This window comes from Gallus gallus, chromosome 28, assembly GCF_016699485.2.
Source record: "Gallus gallus isolate bGalGal1 chromosome 28, bGalGal1.mat.broiler.GRCg7b, whole genome shotgun sequence".
NCBI classification, from domain to species: Eukaryota; Metazoa; Chordata; class Aves; order Galliformes; family Phasianidae; genus Gallus; species Gallus gallus.
This window is the reverse complement of record NC_052559.1, coordinates 1,860,084-1,878,131: the sequence shown is the minus strand read 5'-3', so window position 1 is coordinate 1,878,131 and position 18,048 is coordinate 1,860,084. Positions and strand designations below refer to the sequence as shown.

At 57.5% G+C, this 18,048-nt stretch overlaps 2 protein-coding genes across 4 annotated transcripts; both read left to right on the top strand.

The window, feature by feature from the left end:
• Positions 1–1,755: 1,755 nt before the first annotated feature.
• PIAS4 (protein inhibitor of activated STAT 4) lies at positions 1,756–15,985 on the top strand. 3 transcript variants are annotated; one of them, XM_015299831.4, is made up of 11 exons: positions 1,756–1,820; positions 4,154–4,583; positions 8,221–8,305; positions 8,956–8,997; positions 9,616–9,706; positions 10,007–10,135; positions 10,221–10,326; positions 12,132–12,205; positions 12,359–12,519; positions 14,166–14,296; positions 14,414–15,985. In XM_015299831.4, the coding sequence occupies exons 1-11, from the start codon at positions 1,794–1,796 to the stop codon at positions 14,617–14,619; spliced, it is 1,482 nt and encodes a 493-aa protein (XP_015155317.1). In that variant the 5' UTR covers positions 1,756–1,793; the 3' UTR covers positions 14,620–15,985. The 3 variants fall into 3 exon arrangements, with proteins under 3 accessions (XP_015155317.1, XP_040509577.1, XP_040509578.1); XM_040653643.2 differs by having other exon boundaries at positions 1,756–2,878; positions 14,414–15,051; XM_040653644.2 differs by lacking the exons at positions 14,166–14,296; positions 14,414–15,985 and adding an exon at positions 12,711–12,829.
• A 119-nt stretch (positions 15,986–16,104) lies between these two features.
• On the top strand, positions 16,105–17,681 carry LOC124417433 (forkhead box protein L2-like). The gene is made up of 3 exons (XM_046904609.1): positions 16,105–16,580; positions 17,192–17,364; positions 17,456–17,681. The coding sequence occupies exons 1-3, from the start codon at positions 16,311–16,313 to the stop codon at positions 17,679–17,681; spliced, it is 669 nt and encodes a 222-aa protein (XP_046760565.1). The 5' UTR covers positions 16,105–16,310.
• The last annotated feature ends 367 nt before the right edge of the window (positions 17,682–18,048 follow it).

Here is an 18,048-nt window from a genome sequence, read left to right as displayed (position 1 = left end):
TGGTCGGGCGGTGAGGTCCTCCAAGGGCCGCAGTCGGGCTCCACGCAGTCCCCGCTCAGAACCCGCAGCGGAAACAACGCGGCCACGGCGGGCGCGACCCGGAGGACGTATTCGGGGCGCTCCCCGCGCCCACGAGAGCGCCTCCGCCTGCGCCCGGAGCGCTGTGTCGGATACCGCGGGGCGCGGCCCGGGCCGCAGCGGGACTGTGCCGGGCGTGGGCAAGCGCCGCCCCTCCCGGCGTCTCCGCTCCAGCTGCGCATGCGCGGCCGGCCGGCACCGGGGAGGGCACGGGGCGCTCCGGCGCCCCCTGCGGGCGGGGAGGAGCGCGGCGCCCCAGGCCCAGCGGGGCACGGAGCGGCGCGGGGGGTTCGGACGGTCCGTGCAGCACAGCGCTGCAGCCCGAAGCACCGCGTGGTGCAGCTCCTGCGCCGGGAGCCCACAGTGGGCGAGCAAAGAGGGGATGCAAACCGGGGTGCGACGGAGCATCGCTCTCCGTCTCCGCACCACGAGTGCTTCGCTGCTGTTTCCTCCTCCTCGTCAGCATCTCAGGACACCACGGCTCCATTTCCATCGGCTGCAGTGCGGCAGAGCTCCCCCATAGCTGCACCGTGCTGTCTCCCAGCCCCATCCCATAGGGACGGCAGTGGGCGCACCACGGACTGCTCCGGCCCTTTGGGGCCGTGTCTGCTCCTTCCCTGTGACAGCACGAGTCAGCAGCTGCGGGCATGGATGGAATTATCAGCACCGATGCTGGCTTTTGCCACAGAGCACTGGGCAGCGTGATAAACGCGTTGGCCTGCCTGGGAAACCGGCTAATTATCTTTTAGCTTAATCAGTTTACGGGGCTGATGTTGAGGGGAAAGCGAGCACTGGAAAAAGCCCCGCGTTCTTTAAGAAACCGCTCTCGGGGCCGTCTCCGTTGTGTAACACCGCTGCCGTCGATCCACGAGGAGCTGTCGCTGTCACAGCCCGGACGCGCTTCACCTGCAGGAGGAGCGGCTCCACCGCGTCCGGCTCCGCCCCGACCCCTCCCGTGGTGTCCTCGTAGCCCCCCCTGCAGCTGTCGGCACAGTGCGGAGGGCAGCGCTGTGCTTCTGGCGCACACCTGGAAGAGCAGCGTTCTGCTGTTACCCTCTGTGCTTCAGCTCTCGGCTGTCCAAAAGCGCCTCCTGACAAAGCCCGGGTGATCCCATCCGCCGTTCCTCCACCTCAGGGCTCTTCAAGAAAAAGGCAAAGGCGCTGAAGGCCTTATTGCTTATTGCTGCTTCCGACACCAGCCAATGCTCCTGGCACCCGGGGGTGGGTTCTGAAGGGTGCTTAGGCCCAAATCAAAGCCTGTCAGAAGCAAAGCCAAGGGAACATCCCTTCCCCTGCCCCCCTCCCCCCCCACCAGGCCCCAGCGTACGCCCAAGCCCAGCAATAAGGGTAGGCCAGGACCCCCTGGCATAGGACTGGGGCCGTTTTAGGGGCACCAGCCACCACCCCTAGGTGGGCCCGGGCAGCGCCGCACCGCACTGCGCTGTCATTTGCTCGCTGCGGGCCCTCCCCGGCCCCCGCAGGCCTTCATCTTCGCAGCCGCCTCTCCCTCCCGTTTCTCGGGCGCGGTCCCTTTAAGGTCCCCGGAAGGCGGGGCGGGGCGCTGCTACCGCGCCTGCGCAGTGCGGCGGCGGCCTCTGAGGAGAGGAGCGCGAGCGCGGATTGGGCGGCGCGTGTCTCCCGCGCGCCCCTCCCCTCGCCGCCAGGCTCACGTGACCCGGCGGCGGCTCCCGGCGCGGTGGACGCTGGAGGCCAAGATGGCGGCGGAGCTGGTGGAGGCGAAAGTGAGTGAGCGGCGGCGGTGCCAGCGCCTCGGCGAGGCCGGGCCGGGCGGGAGCGGGCTGAGGGCTCTGCGGCGGCCCCTCCCGGCGCGGAGCCGCCGCCGGGCGGTGCGGTTCTGCGGGTGAGAGCTGGGGGGCGGCACCCCGGGACCGCCCCCCCCGCCCCCCCCGGCTCGTTCTCCCGCTTTACCTCAGGGCCGCCCCACCCCGGGGCTCGGCCTTTGCGGGCCCTCAGGCCTCACCGCGGCCCTCGCCGCTCCCGGAGCTGTTCTCAGCGGTTCATCAGCGCCGGGGCTTTCCTCTCTCCTCTATCTCCTGTCAGAGGGAGCGGCTGCGCGGCCCTCCCACCCCCCCCCAAGGGACAGGTGTTGCTTTGTGGGGGCGCTGGGAGGTGCTGGGGGGTCTCCCAGCATTGGGGAGGGGAGCGGCCTACCTGTGTCCCCCCCCACCTGCGTCCCCCCGGTGTATGGGGGGACCTCTGTGGAGCTCCTGATCCCCCCTCTGCGCCTCCCCAGCATTGAGCTGTGGGTATGGCCCTCACTGAGGGGTTGTGTGGCACTCCGGGCTCTGTTTGCACCCGGGGGGCTCCATTTGGTGGGGTCTCCCCCCCACAGTGGGGTCCCCGTGGGTGTGGGTTTGGCTTTGCACAGCTGTGTCTCACTGCAGCCCGGCAGCTTCCACAGATGGAAGCGGTTCACACCTGTGGGGTCAGCTAATGAGCAGGGATGTGCCTGAGTGGCTGCAGGGATATGTTTCAATGGACCCTCTGGTCCCCCTCTGCCAGCTGCTCAGCCCCTCTTGGTTGCTGTGGGCCCAGGACCCCTCTGGAGGAGGCGTGCTGCCTCCTTACCACATGCTGGAGCACAGCTGATGCTCAGGCTCAGGGAAGAGCTGCCCTCAGTGCTAAGGGATCTCAGCACTTCGTACAGATCCCAGCCTCAATGACGCGTTGCTAATTTTTTTAATGAGACTTGTTCTGCAGCAATACGGATCCTGAATCTAAGGGTGAAGACTGTTGGTTCCAACCCCAAAGGCTGTTGGTTCTGCACCAAAAGTGCCAAGTGAGTGGTGCTGTGGGAGCAGCGAGCGTAGGAGCACTGCTGTGCTCCTGGGAGAAGCGTTGTGGCCGTGCCGTGTTTATCTTTGCAGACGTGCATTTATCCTTGATGTGCCCCAGCGAAGACAACACAACTCTCCATTTTGTCCCATGCTGAGGCACAAACTAAATTCCTCCAGGGTCACACAGGTGGTGCCTCGCAAAGCAGCGGTGTGAATCCACATCTCTTGTGTTGTTGTAGCAGTTAAGCATCCTCTTCTCTTGCAAGTCGTCTGCCTTCCTTCCCTCTTCTTTTTGGGAGAGCAGAGACCTGCTCTATCACTGCTTCTGCTCTTTGCTGTGGGGTGGCTGAGTTCTTGAATCCTTGTTTTTTACTATCTAGGAAAGATGCTGAGGGGATACACGTGGGTAGCTATCAAGTGTTCTTTTAGGGCAGCTTGAATCTTCACAAAAACATGCTTTATAAGCTTGATGGCCCTTTGCCATGCGGGAGAAGCATGACATCCATCTGACTGTACCGCTGCTTTCAGCAGAGGCCATTTCTAGCTCCTAGTCTGATACAGCATTGAACTTTCTTTGAACCTGCGGATGGTTCCAGGCCTCCTGAGCTCCCACAGCAGCAGCAGAGAACATTTGTGAAGGCAGAGATGGTTTTCACCGCTTATCAAAGTGCTGACATCCCCAGCAGCAGCCCTGGTGCTGGCTGTGAGCGTGGGGGAGTGCTTGGCAAAGCCCCCACCTGCAGTCTGCAGGCATTGTTCTCATGGGAACGCACTGCTCTCTTCAATCTTCTCTTTCCATGGCTGAAAATATACACACTTGTTTTTTTTCTTAAGGTTCTGCACGTGTAAGAAGAGTTCTAGAGGGTTTGTTTTGCCTGTGGAAACAGCACGTGGATGCACTGAAGGACAGGCAGCCCCACTTCACTTAAATGTCGTCTGCTTTCCAGTCGGTGTTTGTTTTCTCCCTTTTTTTTTGCTCTTTAAACCCTTCAGTTTACGCAGAGATACAGGGAAGTTTGGATGCTTTGAGCTCCTGCATGGTGTTAATGCAGGGAGCTGCACTGACACCTTATGGGGCAGCGTGACGTGTGTTTGAGCTTTCTCCTCTGTGGTCACCGTTGCTCCTATTACGATTGTTTGATATTCATCACTTTGTTGAGTGATTGGTGTTCTCTGGTCCGGGTGGGTCGGTGGGCTCTGAGTCATAGAGAGCAGTAAGAACTGTCGCTTTGCCTTCGTATCACTGTAAGAACATCTTTAATCTTTTTATCCCCTAGAACATGGTGATGAGTTTCCGAGTCTCAGATCTTCAGATGTTGCTGGGTTTTGTTGGCAGGAGTAAAAGCGGACTTAAACACGAACTAGTCACCAGAGCATTGCAGCTGGTCCAATTTGACTGCAGCCCTGAGGTTTTCAAGAAGATCAAGGAGCTCTACGAGACCCGCTATGCCAAGAAGAGCTCTGAGGCCGCTCAGCCACAGCCGCACCGCTCCCCCGAGGCGCTCCCCATTCATTCTTCATACGACCGAGGGAGCGCCGTGGCTCGGACTTCTATCTCCACCCCCAACATTGACTATCCCACGCTCTATGGGAAGTACCTGAACGGACTGGGCAGGTTGCCCCCCAAAGCTGTGAAGCCTGAAGTCCGCCTGGTGAAGCTCCCCTTCTACACCACCCTGGATGAGCTGCTGAAGCCCACGGAGCTCGGTGAGTTTTCCGTGTGCTGCTGGGCTTGGTCTGGTAGAGAGGAGTGAAATAGGTGTGAGTGTCCAGAGATTGATTTTTTTTCAAGGGGTTGCAAATGGGATTTTCAAGGCCCTGTGAAAGACAGACTGATGCACGCAGTGGTGGATGTCACCTTCCCCCCCCTTTTTTTTTTCCTCCCTGATACTTGAAGTGTATAAAGGAATATAGAATGACAGCATGGCCTGGGTTGAAAAGGCCCACAATGCTCATTCAGTTCCACCCCCCTGCTATGTGATGGTCGCCAACCAGCAGCCCAGGCTGCCCAGAGCCACATCCAGCCTGGCCTTGAATGCCTGCAGGGATGGGGCATCCACAGCCTCCTTGGGCAACCTGTTCAGTGCGTCACCACCCTCTGAGTGAAAAACTTCCTCCTCATATCCAACCTAAACCTCCCCTGTCTCAGTCTAAACCCATTCCCCTTTGTCCTATCACTATCCACCCTTGTAACTAGTCATTATTCCCCTCCCCCTTCCCTTAGAACAAGAGCACACTTGCATAGAGATATAACTTACAGGCCTGTCCTGTTGGCTGTAGCTTTCTACCCTTCATAATGCTGCATTATGAACCACCATCTGCCTTCCCTCTCTGTACTGCGTCAGTCTGTCTGTGAAACTCTGTGTTGGTGTTGCACTCGAGCTAAACAAGTCCATTTCTGCCATGCTCCACGCTGGTGTTATTTCTCAGTGCTGAGCACACCCAACCTGGAGCCCCCCATGGCTGAATGAGCACATCTGGTGCTATTTCTGACCTCTTCATTTTGCCTTGCATGTGGTGCTGCGTCTGGAAGAGCAGCCAGGGAAGTTGGGGAACTGTGGGGAGTTCTCTCTCCCACTGTGGGGTGGGAGTCTGCTTTGTTTGGCTTTCATTCACATTCTGAGCACTGTCCTGGGGGTTGGGAGGCTGTTCTGCAGGGACTCCACTGCTGTTGTGCTTTGCTTAGCCTCAGTGTCTCCTAAAGAGTGGGGCTGTTGAGGCCTCACAGCTGGGTGAGCCCAGAGCTCGGGGAGCTGATCTTCCTCTGCAACGCATTTCGGAGACATCGCCGTGAGGATACAGTGGTGGTGTGGTGTTGGGTTGTGCTGGAAGTGCAGGGCTGTGAGGTGTGCCTGTGTGTCTTCCATCACTTCTGCTTGTTTGCATCTTGCTTCTTTCTGCTTTTTTTTTTATCAGACTTTTCCATTTTCTGCCTCATTAGCTGGTTTTGGGTATCCCTCCCACATGTCCTTCATAGTTGTCTCCCCTGATAACTCACACCAGATGTTCATTACCCTTTGCCTGTAGTGCTGCCTGTCTCCACCTGTTCGCCCCGGTTCTGTTACTGGTAAGCAGGCCTGCAACCCATTTAACCACCCATGTTGGTGGCTTTTTTCTTCTTTAAATACAAATTCATCAGGCTGTATGTGATCTTCACCTTTTTTGGGGAGGTATTGTGTGTTCATGCTGTGACTTTGATAGTGAGCTGGTGACTGTGAAGCTGAAGTGTTGCTCTCAATGCTGCCTGGGGGATGGCTCAATTCAGCCCTGAATGTGGGATGGCATCTATTAGTCAGAAATGCAAGATTTTGAAGAAAAGTAATCGTAAAGAAGTGGAGCCATCTAGAGATAGGAGAGGAGCAGGGCTATGCTGACTGTGATGAATAGGTTCTCATTAAAAGTTGACATGAGATTTGCTCTGTTGAGTGAGAAGTGAAGTCCCATTACGTGTAGTAACACACCTGTATGTTAGCTGATGCCTCCCCCGGGTTGATGCACTCCCTGGGGTGGCTTTGACAAACTTCCCTTTGATGGGAACATTTCCTGAACAAGCTGTGGGGCTGGGAGCTGAGTGGTTGGGTACTGCTGAGCCCTCATGGTCCCAGCTCTGCACTGAGCATGGTCAGCCCCAGCTCCTGATGTGGGACTGAGTGCATGCAGGAGCTTTCTCTGTAGGAAAACAGCCGGCTGCTGTGGGAGCAGCGCCCTCCCCTGGGCTGCAGGAGGCTTTGTGGCCTCAGTGGGAGCGAAGGAAGTGTAACCTGTACGTTCCTGACTTGGATTGGAAGCATATTTGTTAATTAAAAACTCTTTTTGCCCCTTGGAGATGATCGCCTCGAGGCTGATGGTGAGGTGGGCAATGCTGAGCTTGGTCTGTGGGTGAGCGCATCCCCTCAGCAGGGCTCACATCACTCTTACACCTGCAGGCTTCAGCCCACAGCAAACAGGTGAGGTCCATTGCAAGCAGCTCCTTCCTCACGGCAACCACGCGCGGTTTCAGTCGATTTCAGTGTTGTGTGTGGGGCTCAGCTCCCAAGGACGGCTTGCAGAGTCCTTCTGGGCTTTAGAGGCTTTATGTCTGGGCTCGTTCTGAAGGTTGCTGGTTGAGCTCTGTCTTAAAAATCGATTTTCTGCTGTTGGAATGAACTGATGGCGGCAGCAGCCATGCAAGCCCAGGCACAGGGTTGCAATGCAGCAGGATCCGTCCCAGGGAAAGGATGGAACTCGGTTACCTGGAGGTCTGCAGCTCTAAAAGCCCAGGCTTTCTTGTTTTTTTCCCCTGGCTGCTCAGTGAAGATACAATGACTGAGGTGCCCTGAAAGCACAGCTGCTGCAGTGGGAGCTCACCTCCCAGGATTTGGGTTTGGAAGGGATGTGGGGTCACTGCCAGCTCTGCCTTGGGAGGGTTTTCCTCTCACTCTCCAGACGGATGTTCCCTCGTGCTTTATCCCTGCAGCATGCAGTGCTGGTGCTGTGGGCAGAGAGGTGCCAGCAGGCAGCAGCTGTGCCTTTGGGGTGGTTGTGTCCCCCCTGCAGCTGCTCTTCCTCCAGGTGAAGCTGCAGCAGGTTGCTGTGAGTGCAGAAGTGCCCTCAGAGAAGGGTCCATAGAGGAGAGAGTTATGAATTGATATTGAAACAACTTGTCTGTCTTTGTTGGGAAGCGTTGGGTGATGCAGTCCTTTGGAAGTGCTTTACTCACTGGTCTGGAGGTGTTTAGGTGGAAACCACGATTCCCTGAGTCCCTATAAGGATATCTGAGCGTTTGCATTATTTACTTCTGAAGGGCAGTGGATGGAAGCAGCTGTCAGGATCTGAGAAAAGAAATCTGTCAGGATCTGAGAGCTGCTGAGCTTTTCTCCTTCCTTCATCTCCTTTTTATTCCTGGGCACAAAAGCACCTTTTCCCACATCTCAAATCCAGGTGTATTGCCTTTGAATAAACCAGCAGTGACTGAGGTGGGTAGGGGAGGCACGCAAGGAAAGGGAAAGCAAGCAGTTGTGTTACTGCCTGCTCTGCGTGTTACCCCATGACAGCAAACTGTAGGCATTTAACCCGAGGTACTAAGCCTTGAGTTCCCACATCTCGGGCTTAATTTTAAGCAGACTGAAGGCATTTGGTCTTAAAATGAGGGATAGAGAAGAGGGCAGTTGATGCTGGTTCCTGCTGGGGCTCCCTGCCTACCAGCACCGCCTCCTGGAGCTGTTCCTGTGCTGCTGCTCTTCGTTCAGAGTTCATTTGTTGGTGGCAGATGGAGGCCAAGAAGACTGAGACAACAACGTGGCTCAGAACAGTGAGCAGTGTCAGAGGAGCTGCCACCACACTGATGTGTTTCTTTCCTTCTCAGTTCCACAGAACAATGAGAAGCTTCAGGAAAGCCCGTGCATTTTCGCATTGACGCCGAGACAAGTGGAGCTGATCCGAAACTCCAGGTACTGCTCCGTGGGTGCTCTTATCTGCAGAGATGGCAGCCCTGTGCTTCCTCTGTGCACAAAGCTCATCCTTAATACCCTTTGCTCACAAATCCAAATATATGAAGGGAATTTTCACCGTCAGTCACACATAAGCACAGCAGTTTTGCAGCAGTGGCTTCAGGGGGTGTCAGTGAGGATCAGCCCATCCTGCACTGCTGTGGCAGTGCCCCACTGTACCCACATGGTCCAGAACCACCACACGAGCTCAGCTGCCATCCCTTCCACCCCTACACTGTAAATATTTGGTTGGATAAGTAAGCAGAGTCTTGAAGGAAAGCAGTCAGATAGACCCTACCTGAGACCTGGGTCCTCCAAATGCTGACACACAGCAGAAAAAAATGCCAGGAGAACCAGTGTCCCTTCTGCAACATTTGCACAGCTTTGGAAACTCACCGTGAGGCTGAAGGGTGGCACACCACGAAACAAAAGCACGTAGGACTACAGATAGATGGCTGCAGAGTGAGCTGAGCAATTTATATCAAACTCCAGGAAGCAATTATTTAAAGACTGATTTGAAGATTGATTCTCTAACCTTTATGTCTGCTAAATGGGACAGCTGGTCTGGGTTTTTCTCTATGTCAGTTTCTGCTTCTTCCTTGCTTTCCCAGGGAGTTGCAGCCCGGTGTGAAGTCGGTTCAGGTGGTGCTCAGGTATGTCTGAGTGTGGATTTAATATGAGGTGCTGCGGGGGGAGGAGGGGAAGACATCACCGGGTGCAGTAAGTTGCAGGGTGGTGGTATTCATAGCTGCAAAGAGGAGTTAGAGCAACACTAAGCTTTCTGACACCTTCCTGCTGTGCCACCTGAGTCAGCAGCAAACAGCAGTGTATCCCTTTTCCATAGAATCATAGGATGGCCTGGGTTGAAAAGGCCCACAATGCTCATCCAGCTCCAACCCCCTGCTATGTGATGGTCGCCAACCAGCAGCCCAGGCTGCCCAGAGCCACATCCAGCCTGGCCTTGAATGCCTGCAGGGATGGGGCATCCACAGCCTCCTTGGGCAACCTGTTCAGTGCGTCACCACCCTCTGAGTGAAAAACTTCCTCCTCATATCCAACCTAAACCTCCCCTGTCTCAGTTTAAAACCATTCCCCCCTGTCCCATCGCTATCCAGGATCTGAATTGCAGAGGTGCTGCCCTCGCTTTGGCTTTCAGTATGGGCAGAAGAGGGAGCGTGGCCTGGGGGTGCTGTTTGGCTGCTGGTTGGTGTGTGGAGCTTTGAACAGTGAAGCAGGACGGGTGTTTTAGGAGCCATGTGGTTTCTTTGCAGGATCTGTTACACAGACACCAGTTCTCCCCAGGAGGATCAGTACCCCCCCAACATCGCCGTGAAAGTGAACCACAGTTACTGCTCCGTGCCGGTAAGCCAGCTGGGCTAGGAGGCCCCACGTCAGGAGGACTCATGCAAGTGTTACTTCTGATGAGTGCAGACAAGAAGCCGGAGTATAGAAGTTATTAGTCTAACTTTCAGGTGGATTAGCTGTTAATAAAGTGTTCTTGCAAGGACTCCCTTCCACTTTGTGCTGAGTCACACCGCTCAGCTCCCCTCTCCCCCTTCCTTCAAAACCGTGGCTGGGTTAGAAGGCAGTGAGGCTGATGTGTGGCTGTTCCTTCCCAGCAGCATCTTCAGCCTGTAAACAGCACAAATCTTTCCACTTTAGGGCTACTACCCGTCAAACAAACCCGGGGTGGAACCCAAGAGGCCCTGCCGTCCCATCAACCTCACGCATCTCATGTATTTGTCTGCGGCCACCAATCGCATCACCGTCACCTGGGGGAACTACGGGAAGGTACGTGCCATGGGGAGGCACACAGGGCTGCACGGGGAGCGCAGGACAGCCCCGTGCTCAGCCCTTCCCTTCCTCCTCTCCTCAGAGCTATTCCGTGGGGCTGTATTTAGTGCGGCAGATGACCTCAGCGGAGCTGCTGCAGAGGTTGAAAACCATTGGGATCAAACATCCAGAGCTGTGCAAAGCGCTGGGTGAGTATTTCTGGGCTGGAGGTGCCGGGGGGGGCTCACTGTATGCCCACCTGGTGGGCATTCCTGGCAGCCAGGCTGCTAGAAACGTGTGTGAGAGCTGAGTTTTGTACCATTCCTTCCCTCTGGTCATATAAAAACGCTTCTTATTTGAACAGGCTCGTGAAGATGTTTGTTAATCATGTGAAACTGCCCCCAAATCCTTGTGCAGAAGCTCTGAGTCACGTCGTGGTGTTTAGGGTTTGTCCCCAGGTTACGTTGTGAGTGCTGCTGGGTGTCAGCACCGTTCTGACGTGAGCGGCTTCGTGCCTTCCTCTGGTTGCCTTGAGCTGAGGGACATCACTGCAGTACCTCAGCCCTGACCCACACTGAGCCCTGAGGGGATTTCTGGAGCGAGGGATCATAGAATCATATGAGAGAATGGCCTGGGTTGAAAAGGACCCTCTAGTTTGACCCCCCTGCTATGTGCAGGGTCAGCAACCGCTAGGATCCCGGTGGGAACATTCTTCTGCCCACCAGGAATCCTGGGGTGGGCAGGGGGTTTCACATGTGCTGAGAGCTTCAGGGAAGAGATGATCCCAAGGGATGCTTGTCCTGGGCTGCTCAGATACCTCATGGTATGAGGCACGTGGAGAACGTCATGGAAACGTGAAGGGAAATGACCTTTTCAAGGCAGAATCTGAATTGCAGCATCTGAGAGCCTGGAGGATTCCCAGCTGCTCATTGTCACTGGTTGGACCATTGGCAGTGTTCAGTTCTGTGTAAGAGAACCAGCAGTGGATCACAGCAGTCTTTAAATCATGCTGTTCGGAGCATGGACAGCTCTCAGCAGGTGCAAGAAGCATCATCTTGAAGGTAGCCTGGAGGTTTGCAGTCATAGAGAAAGCTCTTACCAAAACAGACACCACAACGTTGTGACAATTCAGCTTGGGTGGAGCACCACCTCACGCCAAAGCAGCACCAAATCTTGTTGTGATGCTGCACTGAGAAGTTGTGCTCTCATTAGGGAGCCTCGTGGTCTGGAGATGTCCTGTTGTGATCCGGAAGGGTCAGGATAAATGGGTGATGTGCTGTGGAGAAGTGGGCTGATGGAGACGCCTTTGTCATTCAGTGCTGCCAGCAGCTGCTGTTCTCCAGGAGTTGTGTGGTTTAATCTCAGGTTGATTCTGCACCTTGAGGCAGACCTTCCCGTGTGGTACGTGCACATCTGCTGCCCTTCCTGAGCTGCTCAGTGTGTGAGCTGAGGAGCAGCAGCCACGAGTGCTGAGATGTGACTCGTTTAGCGATGGGGAAATGAAGGTGGGCGGCTCCCTGACGCTTGGGCTGCGTTCTGTTTGCTCACCTGTGGGATCTCCCTCAGAATTTCGGGGGTCAGAGGGCTGCAGTGCATCCCATCCTATTGCCACCTATCTGGGAAGGGAAATAAAGTCCGTCCTGCTTGTGCTAATGACCAGATAAGCCATTAGATTAATGGACTTCTTTCTGGGCATTGTGGCTCTCTCTGTCTGCCCCCCACCAGCACAGGGATGGCAACAGTTGGCTCCTGCTGGCTGGGAAGGCAGGGCTGTGGGAAAGGGGGGCGGCCCTGAAGATGGGGGCTGCAGGAAAAACCTTTCCTGCCTGGTGAATAGGTGCTGCAGCTGACCTGCAGCCTGTGTGCTGCTGAGCGCTGAGCCATGCGGGTCGTGTGTGGCTGCTGCAGCACTGTGGCGTTCTCTGCCTCTGAGAGCTCCTCGCCCTGCCCTGCAGCTCGTCTCCGTGTAGAAGTTTGCTTCTGTTAATTCTGTTGCCCTTTGCTCTTCCTGCAGTAAAAGAGAAGCTACGCTTGGACCCGGACAGTGAGATCGCCACCACGGGCGTTCGCGTGTCTCTCATCTGCCCGGTGAGTCCGCGATACCTCCTCTGGTTTCATCCAGAAAACCCAATCCTGCCAGCCCTGCCCTGCCAGCACGCAGCCCTTCGTGTGCAGCACAACTGCAGGGGGCACAGTGCTGTGAGCTCAGCCCTGCTGCTCACCTCTGCCCTGCTCCCACAGCTGGTGAAGATGCGGCTGTCCGTGCCGTGCCGGGCCGAGACCTGTGCACACCTGCAGTGCTTCGACGCCGTCTTCTACCTTCAGATGAATGAGAAAAAGCCCACGTGGATGTGTCCTGTGTGCGACAAGCCTGCGCCCTACGACCAGCTGATAATAGATGGGTGAGTGTGTGTGCTGCTGTCCTCGGCCCTGGTGTTTCTCTGCTGGGTGAAGCATCGTGTTTTCTTGGCGTGCCCTTCCGGAGCCTGCATCAGAGCAAAGCTGGAGGCGTATTCTGCTCGTGCGTAATGCTCTGACCTCTTGTGTTGCTGTGCTGGAGCAAGGTTTGTTGGTCTGCCCTTCTCGATTTTAGGATTACCCTAAAGCCTTACGAGCACCGAGCGTTTACTGCCTCACTCTGATGAACCCGCACAATTGGCTGCCCTGGTTGACAGATGTCACGCTGCGTGGAATAAACCCACTTTATAAGCACATGATAAGGTGATTTTTGATAGGAACCATCTTCCTCTTCTCTTGCTGGTGCGAGCAGGCAGTGCTTGCCACGCTGGGAGCTTGGCTGGGGGGATCTCTGCCAGCTTCTCAAGCAAACATCCCACAACGTGCAGTCCCTGAGGCAGAAGTGCGGGTGCAGTGTTTGCATCAGGAGCGTTCTCTCTGTCTTACGTGTGGTGCTGTGAAGGCATGGCAGGGAAGTGGAGCAGCAGATTGCAAAGCACGCTTGGATAAGAGAGAGGCAAGAAAGGCGTGTGCTGAGCCTGTCAGTGCTCTGGCTGTGAATTTGGCAGGGGCAGCTCCAGCCGTGCCACACAACCCTCATCTCAGTCTGGGTCTGTGTGGGAGCGCTGCTCCCTGTATCTCTGCACCGGAGTTGTTTGCTTACTTTCTACCAAAGAGACCTCTGGTTCTCCCGAGGTGAGCTGTGCTGGGTGCTCCCGTGGGCAGAGCAGCAGTGCCTGGAGGTGCTCAGTGCTGCAGCCGGGCTGCTGCGTGTGTGCCCAGCGCTGCTCTGCAGCAGCAGCTCTCCCCCTCCTGGTGGCTCAGCCACCTGCAGGGCCCGCAGAGCTGCGTGGAGGCCTGGCTCCCATCTGGGAGCAAAGGGAGGCAGCGGAGCAGCACGGTGGGCACAGCCCTGTGCTGATGTGTGGGCTGGAGTCACGCAGCTGTGTAATTGACCTTTAGTGTGGCATCGCTGCAGTGCTGGGGATGGCACGTGGTGTGTGGGGCTGAGCAGCGGGTCAGCCCAGGGCTGTTCCCATGGCTGTGCTGACGGTGCTCTGAGCACTGCTGTGTCTGTAAGTGCTGCTCTCATCCCGTGGTTTGGGTTCCGTGTTGGTAACTACAGCCTGGCCGGATGTGCTGAGCAGTGGGAGTGCCCCCAGGGCTGTGTGTGCTGACATTGGGGGGTCATGTGGGGCTGAGCGTGCTCCTCCTGCTGCTGAGGGCCGCTGTGGGGGTGGGCGGCTGCTGCAGTGGCTGTGGGGAGTGAACACGGGGAGCAGAGCGCTGTGTGTGGGAGCAATGGGCGCTGCTGGGACGGGCAGTGTGAGGGTGTGTGGCTCTTCAGGTACGGCCTGGGGAGCTTCCAGCCCACGTACGGCCTCGGTGGGGTCCGTGGTGTCTGCTGAGGGCCTCTTCAGAGGCGAGATGCTCTTCTCATGGCACGCGGTGAAGCTGTTGGTTGGTGGCTCCGAATGGCGACGCTCAGCGCAGGGCACTGCGCTGCTGTGAGCTCTGAGGCCGTGCAGTGCGGAGCATCGGCTCCCTGCCAGCCAACCCAGACCAATGGGGGCCCTCCCTCCCCGCCCAGGCTGCTGTCGAAGATCCTGACGGAGTGTGAGGATGCAGATGAGATCGAGTACCTGGTGGATGGCTCGTGGTGCCCCATCCGAGCGGAGAAGGAGCGCAGCTGCAGCCCGCAGTGCCCCATCCTGGTGCTGGGTGAGTACCCCGCGCTGCGGGTCTGACGCTGCAGTGCACGCCCTCCTGCCATCCCCCTGAGCCACGCGTTAATTAGCGGAGGCCTTAATTAGCCCCCTCTTCCCCGGCCGCCTTCAGGTTCTTCGGATGTGAACGGGCTGCTGCCCACGCCCAACGGGAACGGCGAGAACGGGAAAGCTGCTGCTGATGTGGTGGATTTAACACTGGACAGCTCATCATCGGAGGAGGAGGAGGAGGAGGATGAGGAGGAAGATGACGACGATGAGGGACCCCAACCAAAACGGCGCTGCTCTTACGAGAAGGGTTTGGTTTCTGCCTGCTGACTGCGGAAGCGGCTCTGAATCTCAGAACGGACAGACTTGAATACTCTGGTGCTGAAACTGAAGGGGGGAGGGGAGAGCGTCGTCTCCCACCTCATCTCCCATCCTCCCCCATCTCTGACTTTCCTATTCCGAATTAACCATTAAAACGAGAGAAAAACAAACAAACAAACAAGCAAACAAACAAAAACCCCACAACCACTGAGCTGCTGCTTGGTTGGAAAACCAGCCCGACTCCAGGCCCGACCCCGACCCGGACTCTGAAGCAAGGAAAGTGTCTTAACCCACGGCTGGGGCTGCAGCTCCCGCTCTGCCGCCCCCCAGCGCTGCCCCCCGCATCTCCAAAGCTGTGTGCATCGTCCCGTTAATTAACCATTCCTGAGTATCTCGAGTTCTGCCGGACACGTGGGGAGGGAGAGGGGGTGGGGGGAGGGAGAGGAGAGGAGAAGAGAGGGGGGGGGGGGGGAGGGGAGGGTTGTATCACCCGGCATAGAGGGGGTTTGTAGGGGTGGGGGGCACGGGGGTGAAGGGGGAGAGCCGTACGGATGGGCACGCACTGTTCTAGATAGGAGCTGGAGCAGCTCTGCACCTGCATCCTTCATCCCGACCCCGAGGTAACGTAGGCATCGTGCGTAGTGACCCCTTTTAGTTGAGCAGAAGCCATTGGGGGTGGGGTGGGGGGGGCTGGGGGGGTCGGGGGGGCTCGCACCACGAACCTGTTGTCTTTTGAAGTGCAATAACTTGGTGTTTTTGAAGACTCAAAGGGCTGCGCGTCCCCTTCCCGCTCCGAAGGCGCAGTTGGGGGCGGTGGGGCCTTCCGGGAACGCCAGGTGGGGATTCTCAGTTCTCACCAACTCTACCTCGGTTACCAATTCAGGTTTCTCTCACCCCAAACCCCCCCCGGCCCTCCAACCCCCCAAATCCAGAACCCGACGGCCGCCCTTTGCCCCCCCCCAACCCTTCACCCCGCAGCATCCATGGGGAGGGGGGGGGACCCCCGGAGCAGAGGGGATGGCAGAAGGGCCCCCCTTCCTTCTGACGTTCGTATCCTAATTTAATTGCTTTTAAACCTTCCAGGCTCGGAGCCGCCGGGTGGGAGCGCCGCGCTCTGCTGCTGCTGTTTGCGTTGGCAGCTCCTCCTGTACAGATTTCTGTTTCCGTTCTGTTCTGTTCTGTTCTGTTCTTTTTTTTTGTAAAGAGAAGGAGAAAAAAAAAAAAAAAAGGAAAAAAAAAAAGAAAAAAGAAAAAGGAGGAAAAAAACAAAAAAAAAAGACCAACCCAGACAAATTATTTTTCTTCCCCTCCGTCCGCGTTCTTCAAAGTTGGAGATTATAGTGTTTGTTAAAATAAAAGAAAGATTTACATTTCAGCTCTCCTCGCCGTTCCTCCTCTCCCGCAGCGCTGCTGGGGGTGGGATGGGGGTGTTGGGCCGCCCCCCCCCTCCGTTGGGACCCCCAATTCCCCCCCCGGCCCCCCCCCCCCCCCCGGTGCCACTCCAAATTCCTCCACCTCCAACGGATTAATCATTTTATTTATGAGGCTTAAAGGCCCAAATCCCGCTAAACCCGGGGCTTTGCCAGATAAACAGCCCGCTTTGCAAAGGCAGCCCGTTTGTGAAAACACAATTAGCAAACCCTGTAATCTGCACTAATTATCGGGTCGCAGCCCTCGCCCGGCGGCGCACTGTGGGGGCTATGGGGGAGATGGGGGACGCGGCTCCCGCGGCGCGGACCCCCTTCACCATTGAGTACCTCCTATCGGCGCGGGGCAGTGCGGGGTCCCCCCCGCCCCCCAGCGGCACCCCCACGTCCCCCCCCCGCCCCACGGCGCAGCCCGGGGACAAACCGGCGCAGTCCTACATTGCGCTCATCTCCACCGCCATCCTTTCGTCCCCGGAGAAGAAGCTGCTGCTGTCCGACATCTACCAATGGATCATGGATAAGTACCCCTACTTCAAGAACAAGGTGGGCGGGGAGGGGGGCTGGGGGGGTCCTTGGGGTCTGAGTGGGGGGTTGGGGGGGGGACGGACTCACCGTGGGTCTGTTGGATCCGTCCCATGGAGATGTGGGCTCAACTCAGGGCTGTGCTCTGCTCCCAGCTGATGGACGCCCTGCAGTCCCCGCGGGTGGCTCCGTTCATTCCGGTCCCAACTGATGGGCGCCATTCAGTCCCAATTGGTGGGCGCCATTCATTCTGGTCCCAATTGGTGTCTCCATTCATTCCGGTCCCAACTGACGGTGCCATTCGGTCCCAATTGGTGGCTCCGTTCATTCCGGTCCCAACTGATGGGCTCCATTCATTCCGGTCCCAACTGCCAGTGCCATTCAGTCCCAATTGGTGTCTCCATCCATTCCGGTCCCATCTGCTGGACTCCCTTCAGTCCCAACTGCGGGGTCCGTTTGCTCCGATCCCACCCAACTGTTGGCTCCATTCCCTCCGATCCCAACCGATGGGCACCATTTGGTCCCAACCGTTCATTCCGGTCCCAATTGGTGGCTCCGTTCCTTCTGGTCCCACCCGGCGCCGCGGTTCGGTGTCGGCCACGTGGGGCTCAGAGGCCGCATCCCCACGGCAGGAGAAGAGCTGGAGGAACAGCGTCCGCCACAACCTGTCCCTCAATGAGTGCTTCGTCAAAGCCGGCCGCAGCGACAACGGCAAAGGCCACTTCTGGGCCATCCACCCCGCCAACCTGGAGGACTTCGCCAAAGGGGATTACCACCGGCGCCGGGCACGGAGGCGCATCCGCAGGTGAGTGGGGGTCGGGGGCGCGCGGGGCTCCGTTCGGGGGCTGAGGGCTGAAGGCTGAAGGCTGACCCTGTGCTCTGCTTCCCCCCCCCAGGATGGCGGTGAACATTGGCTACTGCCACCCCTACGCCCTATACGGCCTCGGCTGCTGCTGCCCCTGCTGCCCCCCGGCGCCCACCGGACCCCCTCTGGGCCCCCCGGTGCTGCCCCCCCTCGCGCTGCCCCCCGGCCCCCACCGCGGGCGATGGGGATGGGGGCGGCCGCCGGGTCCCCGCATCCTCGGTCCCCTCTTCCCCGCTCCCCGGCCCCCGTTCCTGTAGCCCCGTGATTGGGGCCTGGAGGGGAACCCCACAACGGGGGGGCAGCTCAATGAGAGGCACCATCCCCACGGACCCCCACCGCCAGCAAAGCCCGACGTGCCACAGCCTGGGGAGGGCGTCCCTCAGCACTGAACCCATATCTCCACAACCCCATATCTCCACATCCCCACATTCCCATCCACATCCCTACAACCCCACATCCCCCCGTTCCCATATCCCTACACTTCCATATCCCTACATCTCCACATCCCCATCTTCTCATCCATATTCCTCCATCCCCAAGTTCCCAATCTCCCCCCATCCCTACCTCTGCATGTCCCTATATCCCCCCATCCCCATATCCCCCCATCCCTACACCCCAATGCCC

Excerpts from the sequence above, each read along its gene's own strand:
- PIAS4 (XM_015299831.4), top strand. The coding sequence starts at position 1,794 with ATGGCGGCGGAGCTGGTGGAGGCGAAA. Across the intron at positions 8,306-8,955 it reads GAGCTGATCCGAAACTCCAG|GGAGTTGCAGCCCGGTGTGA; the intron begins GTACTGCTCCGT and ends TTGCTTTCCCAG. Across the intron at positions 14,297-14,413 it reads GTGCCCCATCCTGGTGCTGG|GTTCTTCGGATGTGAACGGG; the intron begins GTGAGTACCCCG and ends GGCCGCCTTCAG.
- LOC124417433 (XM_046904609.1), top strand. The coding sequence starts at position 16,311 with ATGGGGGAGATGGGGGACGCGGCTCCCGCGGCGCGGACCCCCTTCACC. Across the intron at positions 16,581-17,191 it reads ACCCCTACTTCAAGAACAAG|GAGAAGAGCTGGAGGAACAG; the intron begins GTGGGCGGGGAG and ends TCCCCACGGCAG. Across the intron at positions 17,365-17,455 it reads GCACGGAGGCGCATCCGCAG|GATGGCGGTGAACATTGGCT; the intron begins GTGAGTGGGGGT and ends TCCCCCCCCCAG.